Source organism: Salmo trutta, chromosome 10 (assembly GCF_901001165.1).
Source record: "Salmo trutta chromosome 10, fSalTru1.1, whole genome shotgun sequence".
Classification (NCBI taxonomy): Eukaryota; Metazoa; Chordata; class Actinopteri; order Salmoniformes; family Salmonidae; genus Salmo; species Salmo trutta.
Genome location: NC_042966.1, coordinates 9,199,918 through 9,214,990, shown reverse-complemented (window position 1 = coordinate 9,214,990; position 15,073 = coordinate 9,199,918). Strand labels below are relative to the sequence as shown.

Genomic DNA, 15,073 nt, shown 5'->3' with positions numbered 1-15,073 from the left:
CTGTAGTAAGAAAAAAACTGTAATACAGTGCCTTCCGAAGGTATTCATATCACTTGACTTATTCCAGAGTTTTGTTACAGCCTGAATTCAAAATTGATTAAAAAAAATCTCACCCATCTACACACAATACCCCATAATGACAAAGTGAAAACATGTTTTTAGAAATGTTAGCAAATTTATTGAAAATTAAATGCATAAATAACTAATTTACATAAGTATTCATACCCCTGAGTCAACACTTTGAAGAAGCACCTTTGGCGGCGATTACAGCTTTGAGTCATCTTGGGTATATCTGTATCAGCTTTGCACATCTGGTTTTGGGTATTTTCTCCCATTCTTCCTTGCAGATTTTTTCAAGCTCTGTTAAGTTAGATAGGGAGCGGTGGTGAACAGCAATCTTCAAGTCTATCCACAGATTTTCAATGTGATTCAAGTCTGGGCCACTATAGGACTTTCACATTCTTGTTCTGAAACCATTGTTGGTGGTTGTTGTTGTTCTGAAACCAATCTTCGCCCCCAGTCTAAGGTAATTTGCACTCTGAAGCAGGTTCTCATCCAGGGTTTGCCTGTATTTGGCTCCATTCATTGTTCCCTCTATCCTTACCAGTCTCACAGTCCTTGCAGTCGAAAAGCATCCCCTTAGCATGATGCTGCCACCATCATGCTTCACGGTAGGGATGGTGTTAGGTGGGCGCTTTGCATTCAGACCACAGAATCTTTTAGCTTATGCTCTGTCTTTCACGTGCCTTTTTGCAAACTCCAGGCGTGCTCATGTACCTTTTCCTCAGGAGTGGCTTCCATCTGGCCGCTCTCCCATAAAGCCCAGATTGGTGAAGTGCTTTAGAGACTGTTTTCCTTCTGGCAAGTTCTCCCATCTCAGCCAATTCATTTTGTACGAAGGACCAAGGATATACAGTGTGCCTCATCACAATTCTATCTCGGAGATCTACAGACACCGTCTTGGACTTCGTGGTATAGTTTCTGCTCTGACATGCACTGTCAACTGTGGGACCTCATATAGACAGGTGTTTCTTTCTAAAACATGTCCAAACAATTGAATTGGCCACAGGTGGACTCCAATCAAGTTGTAGTGACATCTCAAGGATGATCAAAGAAATTATGAGCATTATAGCAAATGGGTATGAATATTTATATTTCTGTATTTCATTTTCAATAAATTAGCCAAAATGTATAAAAACATGTTCTCTGCCATTATGGGGTAATGTGTGTAGATGGGTGACACATTTTGGGGGGAATTCAGGCTGTAACACCAAAAATGTGGAATAAGTCAAGGGGTATGAATACTTTCTGAAGGCACTGTATATACTATAGTGTATTATAGTATACTGTAGTATGGACTGTAGTACTTACTGTAGAGTTTTTGCTGACATTACTGTAGTATTTACTATAGTGTTTTTGTGGAGTCAATCACCACCTTCCGGAGACACCTGAAACCCCACCTCTTTAAGGAATACCTGGGATAGGATAAAGTAATTCTTCTAACCCCCCCCCCTTAAAAGATTTAGATGCACTATTGTAAAGTGGTTGTTCCACTGGATATCATAAAGGTGAATGCACCAATTTGTAAGTCGCTCTGGATAAGAGCGTCTGCTAATTGACTTAAATGTAAATGTTTATTATCTTTGACATAGCCAAGAAAACCTACTGGACAAAATACTTGAAAGAGCAAATTTTCCCAATCTGTAGCTGGGTGGAACTTAGGTCTAAACGGACAGTTCAGAGCTCCTACTCTTTTGATAACCTGTAGGGAACACAATATATGGTCTATAATTGGCATTTAGGTTTCTCACTTATGGGTGGCACAACTTTGGATATGGGGAGGGGAATGGGCAGGGTATACGCATATTAAATACTGTAGTGTTTTTGCAGACGTTACTGTAGTATTTACTCAAGTGTTTCTGCAAACATTACTGTAGTGTTTTTGTGGTAAGTAGTATACTGTAGTATTTACTATAGTATTCTACAGTATACTACAACATTCCCTAGTAAGTACTACACATGTAGTAGGTATACTAGTGTTTAGTATAGTATTCTACAGTATACTACAGTTTACTACATAATTCTATAGTAAGTACTGTAGTATTCTATAGTAAACTGTAGTATTTTTTAACGTGGGTCTATAGCCTCAAAACATGGCTAACACTGTCATTTTGATATCATGGATGGTAAGTCCATATGTCTGTCTATGAATTTGAGAGCGGTTGGATTTCTCCAACCCCATCCCTCAGCTTTTTACTAAAAGAAGGGGAGAGGAGTACACTTTGTTATTGTTTCAAGCACTGATTGCCCCTTTAACGCTGATTGAGCTTTCTCTAGAATAAGGTTTCAATGTTTGAGATTGCTCCCCCTCCACCCTTATAAACCATCTCTGGGGCCATGCACTGATCTAAACTGCCAGTTGCCCATTAACCTCCATGCATTATTTACCACACGTAATAACAGGAGATACACACACAAAATGGAAGATGAGCTCCATCACCTCATATTCACTCCACATCACCTATAAATAAATGGACTGGTTGAGAGACGCTTTTGAAGTTGAGCTGAAGTTTATTCAAACAGAACTGAATTTACAAGACATTTATAAAACATTCTGATACAATGATACTTCCATTATCTGGCTACTGTACATAAATAATTCATACTACAAGAGCAGCTAAGGTTGAGTGTCCACTCAGGATCAGAGAGAGTAGTCTGCTCAGGGAAATCAGCATTCCCTAAACCCCTAAGACAGGAGTCTACTACGCCTTCTCTACGTGTCCTCTATCTACACTCAAAAGTCTTCCTATAGTGACCAGGCTGTTTGTCATCAACACACATCTCAGACGGCGCGGTTCCATTCTGGTCTCGTTTGGAGATGTGAGACATTTCGTAGGTACTGGAATTAGCAGGCTGTCAGTGGGGAGTTCAACTTGAGGTTGAGACAATATTTCACGATGCTGTCTCTATGACAACCTGGCACCAGGCTCATTTCACTGCGCACATTGTGGGACTCTGGTTGCATTAAAGTGGTGATGGGTTATATAAAAAGGAAGTGAATCCACATGTGGGGACTTTTGATATGATGAGCCAGTTAGCTCAGAGAAAGAGCCTCAAAACTGATCACCGAGGATCCCCTAGTGGTGGCATTGGAGAGTTGCAGGCAGAAGGAAGAAACAATTGTGTTGTTCCCTCCAGGGCAAATTATTTGGAATTCATTCATTCATATTGGCTGCAGCAGCTTTTCCCCTAGGATTTGTTTCTTCAGTGGTGGCAAGGGTAGTGGCCGGGGGAGGCTAACATTACTACTAGCATTAGCACAGTTATATGCTAGCTGTTCCATTGCGCAATGACATGCTAGCTGTTCCCATAGACTTCCAGTCATTGAGCCAACGACTATCCATTTAAAAGTGCGTCTCCGCAAAAATACATATATACCCCCAAACAAATTTGGGCAGAGGGGGCAACAATTAAGCAGCGGTGTGCCACCCCTGCTAAATAAATATAGGGGAAACACTGGTCCAGAGAGCAAGTCCTCACTCCATCTGACCTCAACCCATAAAATAATATAATAGGAGTGTCCTTTGGCAGATGCTAAAAACTTTGTCTCCTTTAATGTGTGTTCATTCACCCGTGAAGAGCACTGGAGAGGGCCTGGAGCTGAACAGTCCCAGATGTAACCACCTCTCGCTCTTTTCCCTCCCTCCCTCTCTCGTTCCATCTCTCCTCAGGTGGCCAGGCTCTGGGGCATGCAGAAGAACCGTCCAGCCATGAACTATGACAAGCTCAGTCGCTCTCTGCGTTATTACTACGAGAAGGGAATCATGCAGAAGGTACAAACTAAGGCATTTATAAACCTAGCTGTACAATATGCTTTATTCAGTAGTTCAAATGTGTCTCAGAGTGATGGGTCTGCCTATCATATGGTTGGCTCTTCCATTTCATTTAGAAGCAATGTTTTACATTAAATGACTAATGTGTATCTGATTTATTTGATTAGATTTGTTCCACACTTGCATTAGTATAACGACACCGACTAACGAACATATCTAACAAAGAAATCCCTTTCCTTCGTATTTGCAGGTGGCAGGGGAGCGCTACGTTTACAAGTTTGTGTGCGAGCCCGAGGCTCTCATCTCCCTGGCCTTCCCCGACAACCAGCGGCCCAGTCTGAAGGCAGAGTTTGAGCGCTACGTCAACGAGGAGGACACTGTGCCCCTGTCCCACATGGACGAGGGGGCCTCCTACCCCACTGAACAAGCCCCACCAAACATGGGCGCCCAGCCCTACTCCAAAGGTTACATGTACTAATGCCACCACCCCACCCCCATCCTCTCTGTTGGGGTTTGGCAACAGGCAGTCCGTGGGCCAAAACCGGCCGACAAGCGTTTTTTTGTGGGGGGGGGCCCAAAAAGTTTTTGGGTTTTCGTTTTGTCAAAGACTAAAATCACCAGGAATTCAGCCAAAAATGTGTTTAATTTAGGACATTTGTTCCCAAGTATTCCCACAATAATAAAAAAAAAAGAGGTGATAATGTCTCAATGTAATCAAGCTATGAATTATTTTATTTTTTTTCAAATACAATCTCTTTTTGGGCTTAGTTGTAGTCAATTTGCAGTGTACAAATTATTATGTTCCGGCCCCCCGAACCATCCACCCCGGAAAAAAATCGTCCCGCGGCTGAATCTAATCTAGTTGCCTACCTCGGCCCCTGCACCTATTGCACATGCCCACCCCATCCACTTGTATATAAAAAGGCTATGGTGTTTCTTTGAGTTTTTAAGAGCTGCATTCCTCTCACTTCTGAGGCCTATTTAATCCATACACATGACTGTGGGTAAAGAGATTGCTTAATAAAGACACAATATTACTACTACTCTATGTGCCAAGACATATATTCTTTCTCTGATAACATTGTGACAGATTTGGAATGGCTACACAGAAGGAGAATGGGTGTTATTTCAACGGATGGAGTAATTTACAGTATAAATCATGAGCATGATAATCAGTTAATCAAACTTCAGTCTATGGGAGACTCAATTGCATACTCCTCGCGTCCTCTCTCTCCTCTGGCTTTCTCATCCAATGGGTTTTGAGGGGAGTACACGAGCAGTATGCGATTGAGATTCTCCCAAAGTCGTTGACAAAAGAGCACATGCATTTCCGACCTCACATGCTGACATTATCAGTGGTCACACCTTATGTGAACTAGGAAACATGATTACTACGAAGGTCAGCCTCTTCCACTCCTAATACAGTGCATTCGTAAAGTATTCAGACCCCTTCCCCTTTGTTACATTACAGCCTTAATCTAAAATGACTTAAATACATGTTTTCCTCATGAATCTACACACAATACCCCATGATGCCAAAGCGAAAACATGTTTTTACAAATGTTTGCAAATGTATAAAACATTTTTTTTTTAAAGACATACACCACTGGTCAAAAGTTTTAGAACACCTACTCATTCAAGGGTTTTTCTTTATTTTTACTATTTTCTACATTGTAGAATAATAGTGAAGACATGAAATGAAATAACACATATGGAATCATGTAGTAAACAAAAAAAGTGTTAAACAAATCAAATAGCCATCCTTTGCCTTGACAGCTTTGCACACTCTTGGCATTCTCTCAACCAGCTTCATGAGGTACTCACCTGGAATGCATTTTAATAAACATGTGTGCCTTAAACGTTCATTTGTGGAATTTTTTTCCTCCTTAATGCGTTTGAGCCAATCAGTTGTGTTGTGACAAGGTAGGGGTGGTATACAGAAGACAGGGCTATTTGATATTTTGATACCAGCCTCAGAAATTGCAGCCCAAATAAATGCTTCACAGAGTTCAAGTAACAGACACATCTCAACATCAACTTTTCAGAGGAGACTGTGAATCAGGCCTTTGCGGTCAAATTGCTGCAAATAAACCACTACTAAAAGGACACCAATAAGAAGAGACTTTCTTGGGCCAAGAAACACAGGCAATGGACATTAGACCGGTGGAAATTTGTCCTTTGGTCTGAAGTCCAAATTGGAGAATTTTGGTTTCCACCGCCGTGTCTTTGTGAGACGCAGTGTGGGTGAACGGATGATCTCCGCATGTGGATTTCACACCGTAAAGCATGGAGGAGCAGGTGTTATGGTGTGGGGGTGCTTTACTGGTGACACTGTCTGTGATTTATTTAGAATTCAACGTACACTTAAACAGCATGGCTACCACAGCATTCTGCAGCGATACACCATCCCATCTGGTTTGGGCTTAGTGGGACTAGCATTTGTTTTTCAGCAGGACAATGACCCAACACACCTTCAGGCTGTGTAAGGGTTATTCTACCAAGGAGAGTGATGGAGTGCTGCATCAGATGACATGGCCTCCACAATCCCCCGACCTTAACCAAATTGAGATGGTTTGGGATGAGTCAGACGGCAGAATGAAAGAAAAGCAGCCAACAAGTGCTCAGCATATGTGGGAACTCCTTCAAGACTGTTGGAAAAGTATTCCAGGTGATGCTGGTTGAGAGAATGCCAAGAGTGTGCAAAGCTGTTATCAAGGCAAAGGGTGGCTATTTGAAGAACCTCAAAGATAAAATACATATAAATATTTTTGATTCCATATATGTTATGGAATATGTTATGATATATGTTATGATTCCATATATGTTAATTAATCGTTTATGTCTTCACTATTATCTACAATGTAGAAAATAGTAAAAAAAAAAAAAACCCTTGAATGAGTAGGTGTTCTACAACCTTTGACTGGTAGTGTACCTTATGTACATAAGTATTCAGACCCTTTGCTATGAGACTCAAAATTGAGCTCAGGTGCATCCTGTTTCCATTAATCATCCTTGGGATGTTTCTACAACTTGGAGTCCACCTGTGGTAAATTCAATTGATTGGACATGATTTGGAAAGGCACACACACCTGTCTATATAAGGTCCCACAATTGACAGTGCATGTCAGAGCAAAAACCAAGCCATAAGGTCAAACAAATTGTCCGTAGAGCTCCGAGACAGGATTGTGTCGCGGCACAGATTTTGGGAAGGGTACCAAAACATTTCTGCAGCATTGAAGGTCCCCAAGAACACAGTGGCTTCCATCATTCTTAAATATAAATAGTTTGAAACCACCGCCCTGCCAAACTGAGCAATCAGGGGAGAAGGGCCTTGGTCAGGGAGGTGACCAAGAACCCGATGGTCACTCTGACAAACATCCAAAGTTCCTCTGTGGAGATGGGAGAACCTTCCAGCAGGACAACCATCTCTGCAGCACCACCAATTAGGCCTTTATGGTAGAGAGGCCAGACGGAAGCCACTCCTCAGTGAAAGGTACTTGACAGCCCATTGGAGTTTGCCAAAAGGCAACTATAGGACTCTCAGACCATGACAAACAAGATTCTCTGGTCTGATGAAACCAAGATTGAACTCTTTGGCCTGAATGCCATGTGTCACGTCACGTCTGGAGGAAAGCTGGCACCATCCCTATGGTGAAGCATGGTGGTGGTGGCAGCATCATGCTGTGGGGATGTTTTTCAGCGGCAGGGGAGAATAGTTAGGATCGAGGGAAAGATGAACGAAGCAAATTACAGCGAGATCCTTGATGAAAACCTGCTCCAGAGTGCTCAGTACCTCAGACTGGGTCAAAGGTTTACCTTCCAACAGGACAATGACCCTAAGCACACAGTCAAGACAACGCAGGAGTGGCTTCGGGACAAGTCTCAATATCCTCGAGTGGCCCAGCCAGAGCCCAGACTTGAACCCAATCAAACATATCTGGAGAGAACTGAAAATAGCTGTGCAGCGACGCTCCTCATCCAACCTGACAAAGCTTGAGAGGATCTGCAGAGAAGAATGGGAGAAACTCCCCAAATACAGGTGTGCCAAGCTTGTAGCGTCATACCCAAGAAGACTTGAGGCTATAATCTCTGCCAAAGGTGCTTCAACAAAGTGGTGAGTAAAGGGTCTGAATACTTATGTAAATGTTATTTCAGTTCCTTTTTGTTTTATATAAATTTGCAAAAATTTCTAAAAACCTGTTTTTGCTTTGTCATTATGTGGTATTGAGCATAGATTGATGAGGGAAAAAAACGATTTAATCCATTTTAGAATATGGTTGTAAAGTAACGAAATGTGGAAAAAGTCAAGGGGTCTGAATACTTTCCAAATGCGCTGTATCTGCACACACAGCTGTAATGGGACACCTGAACATAAACTAAAATCAGTTGACTTTTGATGGTAGTTCTGCAAGGGCCAATTCTGTAACTTGTCTGTACTATACTTTCCATTCCTATAATTGGCGGACCAAGACAGTTTAATTATAACAGCAACAAGACAAAAACAGCAGACATGAGACCATCCAATATTTAATATGGAAGAATATGGTCATTTAGATATCACTAATTTCAGTTCGCTTACATTTCCGTCATCTTAATGAAACCACAGATCTGGTAATTGTTGACCACAATCAAAGTCCGATCCATTTCCCTAGGTATAAACTATATTACATGAGATCTCTAGACTAAATGGACTCTGAGCATTGTGTCCTCATAAACAGACAGACTTCCACTGACTGATTAGATTGCTGCCCACTTAAAGTGTCCAGTCTCCTTCCTAATCACTTAATAGTCATTTTATTTGAGGGAATCCGTAATGTTCTGTTATGAGATAATTTATACATTGGGCAAAAAAAACTTTTTGGTAATATATGGGCACTTTTGATTTCTGTCTGATGGGAGGTAAGTTAACTGACATTGACCATGAAGCCAAATGACTCTGTAGGAACACAGAAAGGAACAATGGACTGGTATTTCTCAACTAGTTGTCAATGACAGTCTCCCTCTCTTTCCTGCTGTGGTGTGAGCCTGTGCGTAAGGGTATAGGGATACACCTCTACTTCCTGCGAAAGGCGCGGGAGATTCTCCAAGCGTTGGGCTCTTCGTAACGGTTGTAGAGGGGCTCAAGGCGCTGCATCTTCTTCTGTTTGCTGAGGCGTGTGGGATCGGCCACTTTGAAAAAGGCCGGCGAGAACTCTACCAGCCAGCGTGGGTCAATGGTGGTCACCTCCCTCATGTACTCCTTAGTAGTCAGCACCAACTCATGGTACACCAACCTGGCGATATGGGGATGAAAGGAGTGGGGGAAATTAGTGTACAGAAGAGCACGTTTTTAATCTTTCTGGAGCTCTATTGCCTGATCATATATATTTAAAAAGTATCAGTCTATAAACTTATACAGAACTCTTTACTTTCCAAAAATGTTTGATCTATACAATGACTCTACTACATAGAGGCAAGGATGTCAAAAACTTTTACAAGTAACAATTGACGATAGTCAATGTAAACTTGAGACTATGCCTATAACCCCCACGGGTATAGACTCACCACTCAGGCTGGCGGTTGAACAGGGAACTGGACGGGTGGATGTACACCACCTGCTGGTCAATGAGGGTACGGTAGCCCTCCTGGGGATCCTTTTTGGCTGCGTTCCTGAAGAAACCACTGCAGATGGCCTTCTGTATGCGCACTGTGGCCTTTCCACAAGACACCATGTCCAGCTTATGCCTGAAATAACAAGTCAAAGTAAGGGTGAATTATTGAAGTCCTATGTCTGACATATAGATTTTCTATGAAGTACCGTAATTTCCAGACTATTAAGCGCACCTGAATATAAGCCGCACGCACTGAATTTTAAAAAAAATATTATTTTGAACATAAATAAGCCGCACATGTCTATAAGCTGCAGGTGCCTACCGGTACATTGAAACAAATTAACTTTACACAGGCTTTAAAGAAACACGGCTTGTAACAAAAATATATAGGCTTTAACGAAACACGGCTTGTAACAAAAAATAAAACATTTGTAGTAAGCTTTACCGGTAGTTGTCTTTTTGCACTGAGTCAATTCCTCATGCTGCTGTTTCCAACGTCTTATCATCGACTCATTAAGACCAAGCTCCCGTGCAGCAGCTCTATTTCCTTTTCCAACAGCCAGATCAATCGCCTTCAACTTGAAAGCTGCATCATATGCATTTCTCCGTGTCTTTGCCATGATGAGGGTGACAAAATGACTACCGTAATCAGAATGATGGGAAGTTTGAGAGCGCTCAATTTAATCTAAACAGTAAACAAAAAAGTTGTTTGACCTTAACCCGTTCGGCAATTTCATTGGTCTAATGAAAGCTTCATGCCGCCAAAAAACTGAGCACGTCACAGAATGTTTTTTTTTTAAGAAAAATTATTGAAAGCGGGAAAAATCCATATATTAGCCGCGTCATTGTTTAAGCCGCGAGGTTCAAAGCCTGGGAAAAAAGTTGCAGCTTATAGTCCGGAATTTACGATATACTGAACAAAAATATTAATGCAAAAACTGTTGGTCCCATTTTTCATGAGCTGAAATAAACGATCCTAGAAATTTTCCATATGCACAAAAAGCTAATTTCTCTAAAATTATGTGCACGTATTTGTTTAGATCACTGTTAATGAGCATTTCTCCTATGCCAAAATAATCCATCCACCTGACAACTGTGGCAAATCAAGAAGGTGATTAAACAGCATGATCATTACACATGTGCACCCTGTGCTGGGGACAATAAAAAGGCCACTCTAAAAAACACAATGCCACAGATTTCTCAAGTTTTGAGGGAGTGCAGTACATCCAACTGGCCTCACAGACCACGTATAACCACACCAGCCCAGGACCTCCACATCAAGCATCTTTACCTGCGGGATCATCTGAGACCAGCCAACCGGACAGCTGATGAAACTGAGGAGTATTTCTGTCTGCAATAAAGCACTTTTGTGGGGAAAAACTCTTTCTGATAGGCTAAGCATGGCTCCCCAGTGGGTGGGCCTTCCCACGCCCCTGTGCAATACATAGATTAGGGCCTAATGAATTCATTTAAATTGACAGATTTCCTTATATGAACTGTAAATTAGTAAAATTGTTGAATTTGTCGCATGTTGCATTTAAATTTCTGTATGGTATTCGGAAAGTACTCAAGACACCTTCACTTTTTCCATATTTTGTTACGTTACAGCCTTATTCTAAAATTGATTACAATTATTATTATTTTCATCAATCTATACACAATACCCCATAATGACAAAGTGAAAACAGCTTATTAGAATTTTTTTGAAAATGTATTAAAAATAAAAAAAACAGATACCTTATTTGTTGTTGTTTCTACAACTTGATTGGAATCCACCTGTCGTAAAATTCTATTGACTGGACATGATTTGGAAAGGCACACACCTGTCTATACAAGGTCCCACGTTTGACAGTGCATGTCAGAGCAAAAACCAAGCCATGAGGTCAAAGGAATTGTCCGTAGAGCTCCGAGACAGGATTGTGTCGAGGGGAAGCGTACCAAATAATTTCTGCAGCATTGAAGGTCCCCAAGAACAGTGGCCTCCATCATTCTTACAAATCAAGTAGTTTGGAACCACCAAGAATACGATGGTCCCTCTGACAAAGCTCCAGAGTTCCTCTGTGGAGATGGGAGAACATTCCAGAAGGACAGGCATCTCTGCAGCACTCCACCAATCAGGCCTTTCTGGCAGAGTGGATGGAAACCCCCCCTCGGTAAAAGGCACATGACAGCCTGCTTGGAGTTTGACAAAAAGTTCCTAAAGGACTCTCAGACCATGAGAAACAACATTCTCTGGTCTGATGAAACCAAGATTGAACTCTTTGGCCTGAATGCCAAGCGTCACATCTGGAGGAAACCTGGCACCATCCCTACGGTGAAGCATGGTGGTGGCAGCATAATGCTGTCGGAATGTTTTCAGTGGCAGGGAAACTAATGAGGATCGAGGGAAAGAGGAACGGAGTAAAGTACAGAGAGAGATCCTTGATGAAAACCTGCTCCAGAGCGCTCAGGACCTCAGTCTGGGGCGAAGGTTCACCTTCCAACAGGACAACGACCCTAAGCACACAGCCAAGACAATGAAGGAGTGGCTTCGGGACAAGTTTCGGGAATGTCCTTGAGTGGCCCAGCAAGAGCCCAGACTTGAACCCGATCGAACATCTCTGGAGAGACCTGAAAATAGCTGTGCAGCGATGCTCCCCATCCAACCTGACATAGCTTGAGAGGATCTGCAGAGAAGAATGGGAGAAACTCCCCAAATACAGGTGTGCCAAGCTAGTAGCGTCATACCCAAGAAGACTCATGGCTGTAATCGCTGCTAAAGGAGCTTCAACAAAGTACTGAGTAAAGGCTCTTAATAATTATGTAAATGTGATTTCAGGTCTTTATTTTTAATAAATTTGCTAAACATTCTAAAAACCTGTTTTTGCTTTGTCATTATGGGGTATTGTGTGTAGATTGATGAGGCAAAAAACAAATTGAATACGTTTCAGAATAAGGTTGTAACATAACAAAAGGTGGAAAAGGTCAAGGGGTCTGAATACTTTCCGAATGAACTGTAGATACGCTTAAATTCAGGCCCTAGAGATTGCGTCTTTGAGTCACAGGATTAATATGACTCACAAGTAAAGCTACCATTTGAGAACTTTGCCAGATATAGAATTAATTACATATCCTTATGATGAGTGTCCTACCTGTCCATGATACCCAGCATCTGTTTGCGAATATCCTGGGCTCTGCGCAAGGAACGAGCCTGGATGAAGTTCTCGAAGCACCAAGGGTTGGAGAACTTGTTGTTCTTCCAGGAGTTATAGACAGCCAACAGAGTAAGGTGGTCTCCCTCGGCCTGGTGGAATTTGGCCTTCTTCTGGTCAGCCATCTGCTGCTTGTCCTGGGGCATCAGAGAATAAAATGACTATAAGGACTGGCCACCAACTGATCAACATTAAATCACATTAGGCTACAACTGTCTCATTATGGTTGTAGGCTTCAAACAACATATGACAAGTTAGGGAAGTCAGTCAACCATAATTCACCACCATCAACAAATGTGACAGCTGATTCTTGTTGTAAACCCATAAACCACCCCCTGCCCAAGGGTATTCTAATCCTACAGAGGGTGCATGCGCACAATGGCTCAAGCATTCACATTTGTGCCCAAGGTGAACCCTTAACTGCGATTTACAGTAGACTGAAAAACATTACAATTGAGTAAGCTAACAAAACCCACATCTCCAAGTTTTAATAACATATTTTGTGAGACAACCAAGTTGTCAGACAAATATGTATTTACTCCTTGTGTCACTATATATACAGTGGGGGAAAAAAGTATTTGATCCCGTGCTGATTTTGTACGTTTGCCCACTGACAAAGAAAGGATTAGTCTATAATTTTAATGGTAGGTTTATTTGAACAGTGAGAGACAGAATAACAACAAAAATATCCAGAAAAACGCATGTCAAAAATGTTATAAATTGATTTGCATTTTAATGAGGGAAATAAGTAAGCACCAGGACCATCTCCTAGAGTTGATTCAGCTACGGGATCGGGGCACCACCAGTACAGAGCTTGCTCAAGAATGGCAGCAGGCAGGTGTGAGTGCATCTGCACACACAGTGAGGCGATGACTTTTGGAGGATGGCCTGGTGTCAAGAAGGGCAGCAAAGAAAACACTTCTCTCCAGGAAAAACATCAGGGACAGACTGATATTCTGCAAAAGGTACAGGGATTGGACTGCTGAGGACTGGGGTAAAGTCATTTTCTCTGATGAATCCCCTTTCCGATTGTTTGGGGCATCCGGAAAAAAGCTTATCTGGAGAAGACAAGGTGAGCGCTACCATCAGTCCTGTGTCATGCCAACAGTAAGGCCATTCATGTGTGGGGTTGCTTCTCAGCCAAGGGAGTGGGCTCAGTCACAATTTTGCCTAAGAACACAGCCATGAATAAAGAATGGTACCAACTCATCCTCCGAGAGCAACTTCTCCCAACCATCCAGGAACAGTTTGGTGATGAACAATGCCTTTTCCAGCATGATGGAGCACCTTGCCATAAGGCAAAAGTGATAACTAAGTGGCTTGGGGAACAAAACATGGATATTTTGGGTCCATGGCCAGGAAACTCCCTAGACCTTAATCCCATTGAGAACTTGTGGTCAATCCTCAAGAGGCAGGTCGACAAACAAAAACACACCAATTCTGACCAACTCCAAGCATTGATTATGCAAGAATAGGATGCCATCAGTCAGGATGTGGCCCAAAAGTTAATTGACAGCATGCCATGGCGGATTGCAGAGGTCTTGAAAAAGAAGGGTCAACACTGCAAATATTGACTCTGCATCAACTTCATGTAATTGTCAATAAAAGCCTTTGACACTTATGAAATGCTTGTATTTATACTTCAGTATTCCATCTGACAAAAATATCCAAAGACACTAAAGCAGCAAACTTTGTGGAAATTAATATTTGTGTCATTCTCAAAACTTTTGGCCACGACTGTACACTTTGGTTGGAGTCATTAAAACTCGTTTTGCAACCACTCCACAAATTTCTTGTTAACAAACTATAGTTTTGGCAAGTTGGTTAGGACATCTACTTAGTACATGACACAAGACATTTTTCCAACAATTGTTAACAGACAGATTATTTCACTTATAACTCACTGTATCACAATTCCAGTGGGTCAGAAGTTTACATACACTAAGTTGACTGTGCCTTTAAACAGCTTGGAAAATTCCAGAAAATGATGTCATGGCTTAAGAAGCTTCTGATAGGTTAATTGACATAATTTGAGTGAATTGGAGGTGTAACTGTGGATGTATTTCAAGGCCTACCTTCAAACTCAGTGTTTAATTACAAAACAGTGTTTGCAGACACAGTAGAGAAATGTATTCCAATTTGAATAGCTACCATCATTGTCTAGCTGCAGAAGGTTATTTATTTTATCCGTGCATGGTTTTTATGTGATATATCAGTTAACACACTGGCCTGGACATAGCCATGGTTACACAGTATTTATGGACCTGTGATTTGCCGTACCTTGGGCCTGTAGAAGACGTTCTGCACAGACAGCATGGAGACGATGGTGAGCATCTCCTCACTACAGCCCAGGTGGACGGACATGATCAGCATCTTACACAGCATGGGCTCCAGAGGGAACTCAGCCATCTGATACAAACATAGAGGCAGAGGGAGAGGAATGGGGAAGAGTGTATAA

The 15,073-nt window shown here is 41.9% G+C and overlaps 2 protein-coding genes across 3 annotated transcripts in view; one reads left to right on the top strand and one right to left on the bottom strand.

Annotated features, from left to right (window-relative positions):
• Nucleotides 1-4,876, top strand: part of LOC115201058 (ETS translocation variant 4) — a 43,452-nt gene extending 38,576 nt beyond the window's left edge. Inside the window, exons 11-12 of the mRNA XM_029764291.1 lie at nt 3,732-3,833; nt 4,084-4,876. Of these exons, the coding sequence (XP_029620151.1) occupies nt 3,732-3,833; nt 4,084-4,311 (330 nt within the window). The 3' untranslated portion in view covers nt 4,312-4,876. The remainder of the gene's footprint in view (nt 1-3,731; nt 3,834-4,083) is intronic.
• Nucleotides 4,877-8,344: 3,468 nt separating this feature from the next.
• LOC115201056 (ATP-dependent RNA helicase DHX8) overlaps nt 8,345-15,073 on the bottom strand; it is a 29,480-nt gene continuing 22,751 nt past the window's right edge. Inside the window, exons 20-23 of one of the 2 annotated variants that reach the window (XM_029764289.1) lie at nt 14,896-15,024; nt 12,556-12,752; nt 9,378-9,557; nt 8,345-9,106 (exon numbers count right to left, since the gene is read on the bottom strand). In XM_029764289.1, the coding sequence (XP_029620149.1) occupies nt 8,887-9,106; nt 9,378-9,557; nt 12,556-12,752; nt 14,896-15,024 (726 nt within the window). In that variant the 3' untranslated portion in view covers nt 8,345-8,886. The remainder of the gene's footprint in view (nt 9,107-9,377; nt 9,558-12,555; nt 12,753-14,895; nt 15,025-15,073) is intronic. The other variant, XM_029764290.1, reaches the window with a different exon arrangement.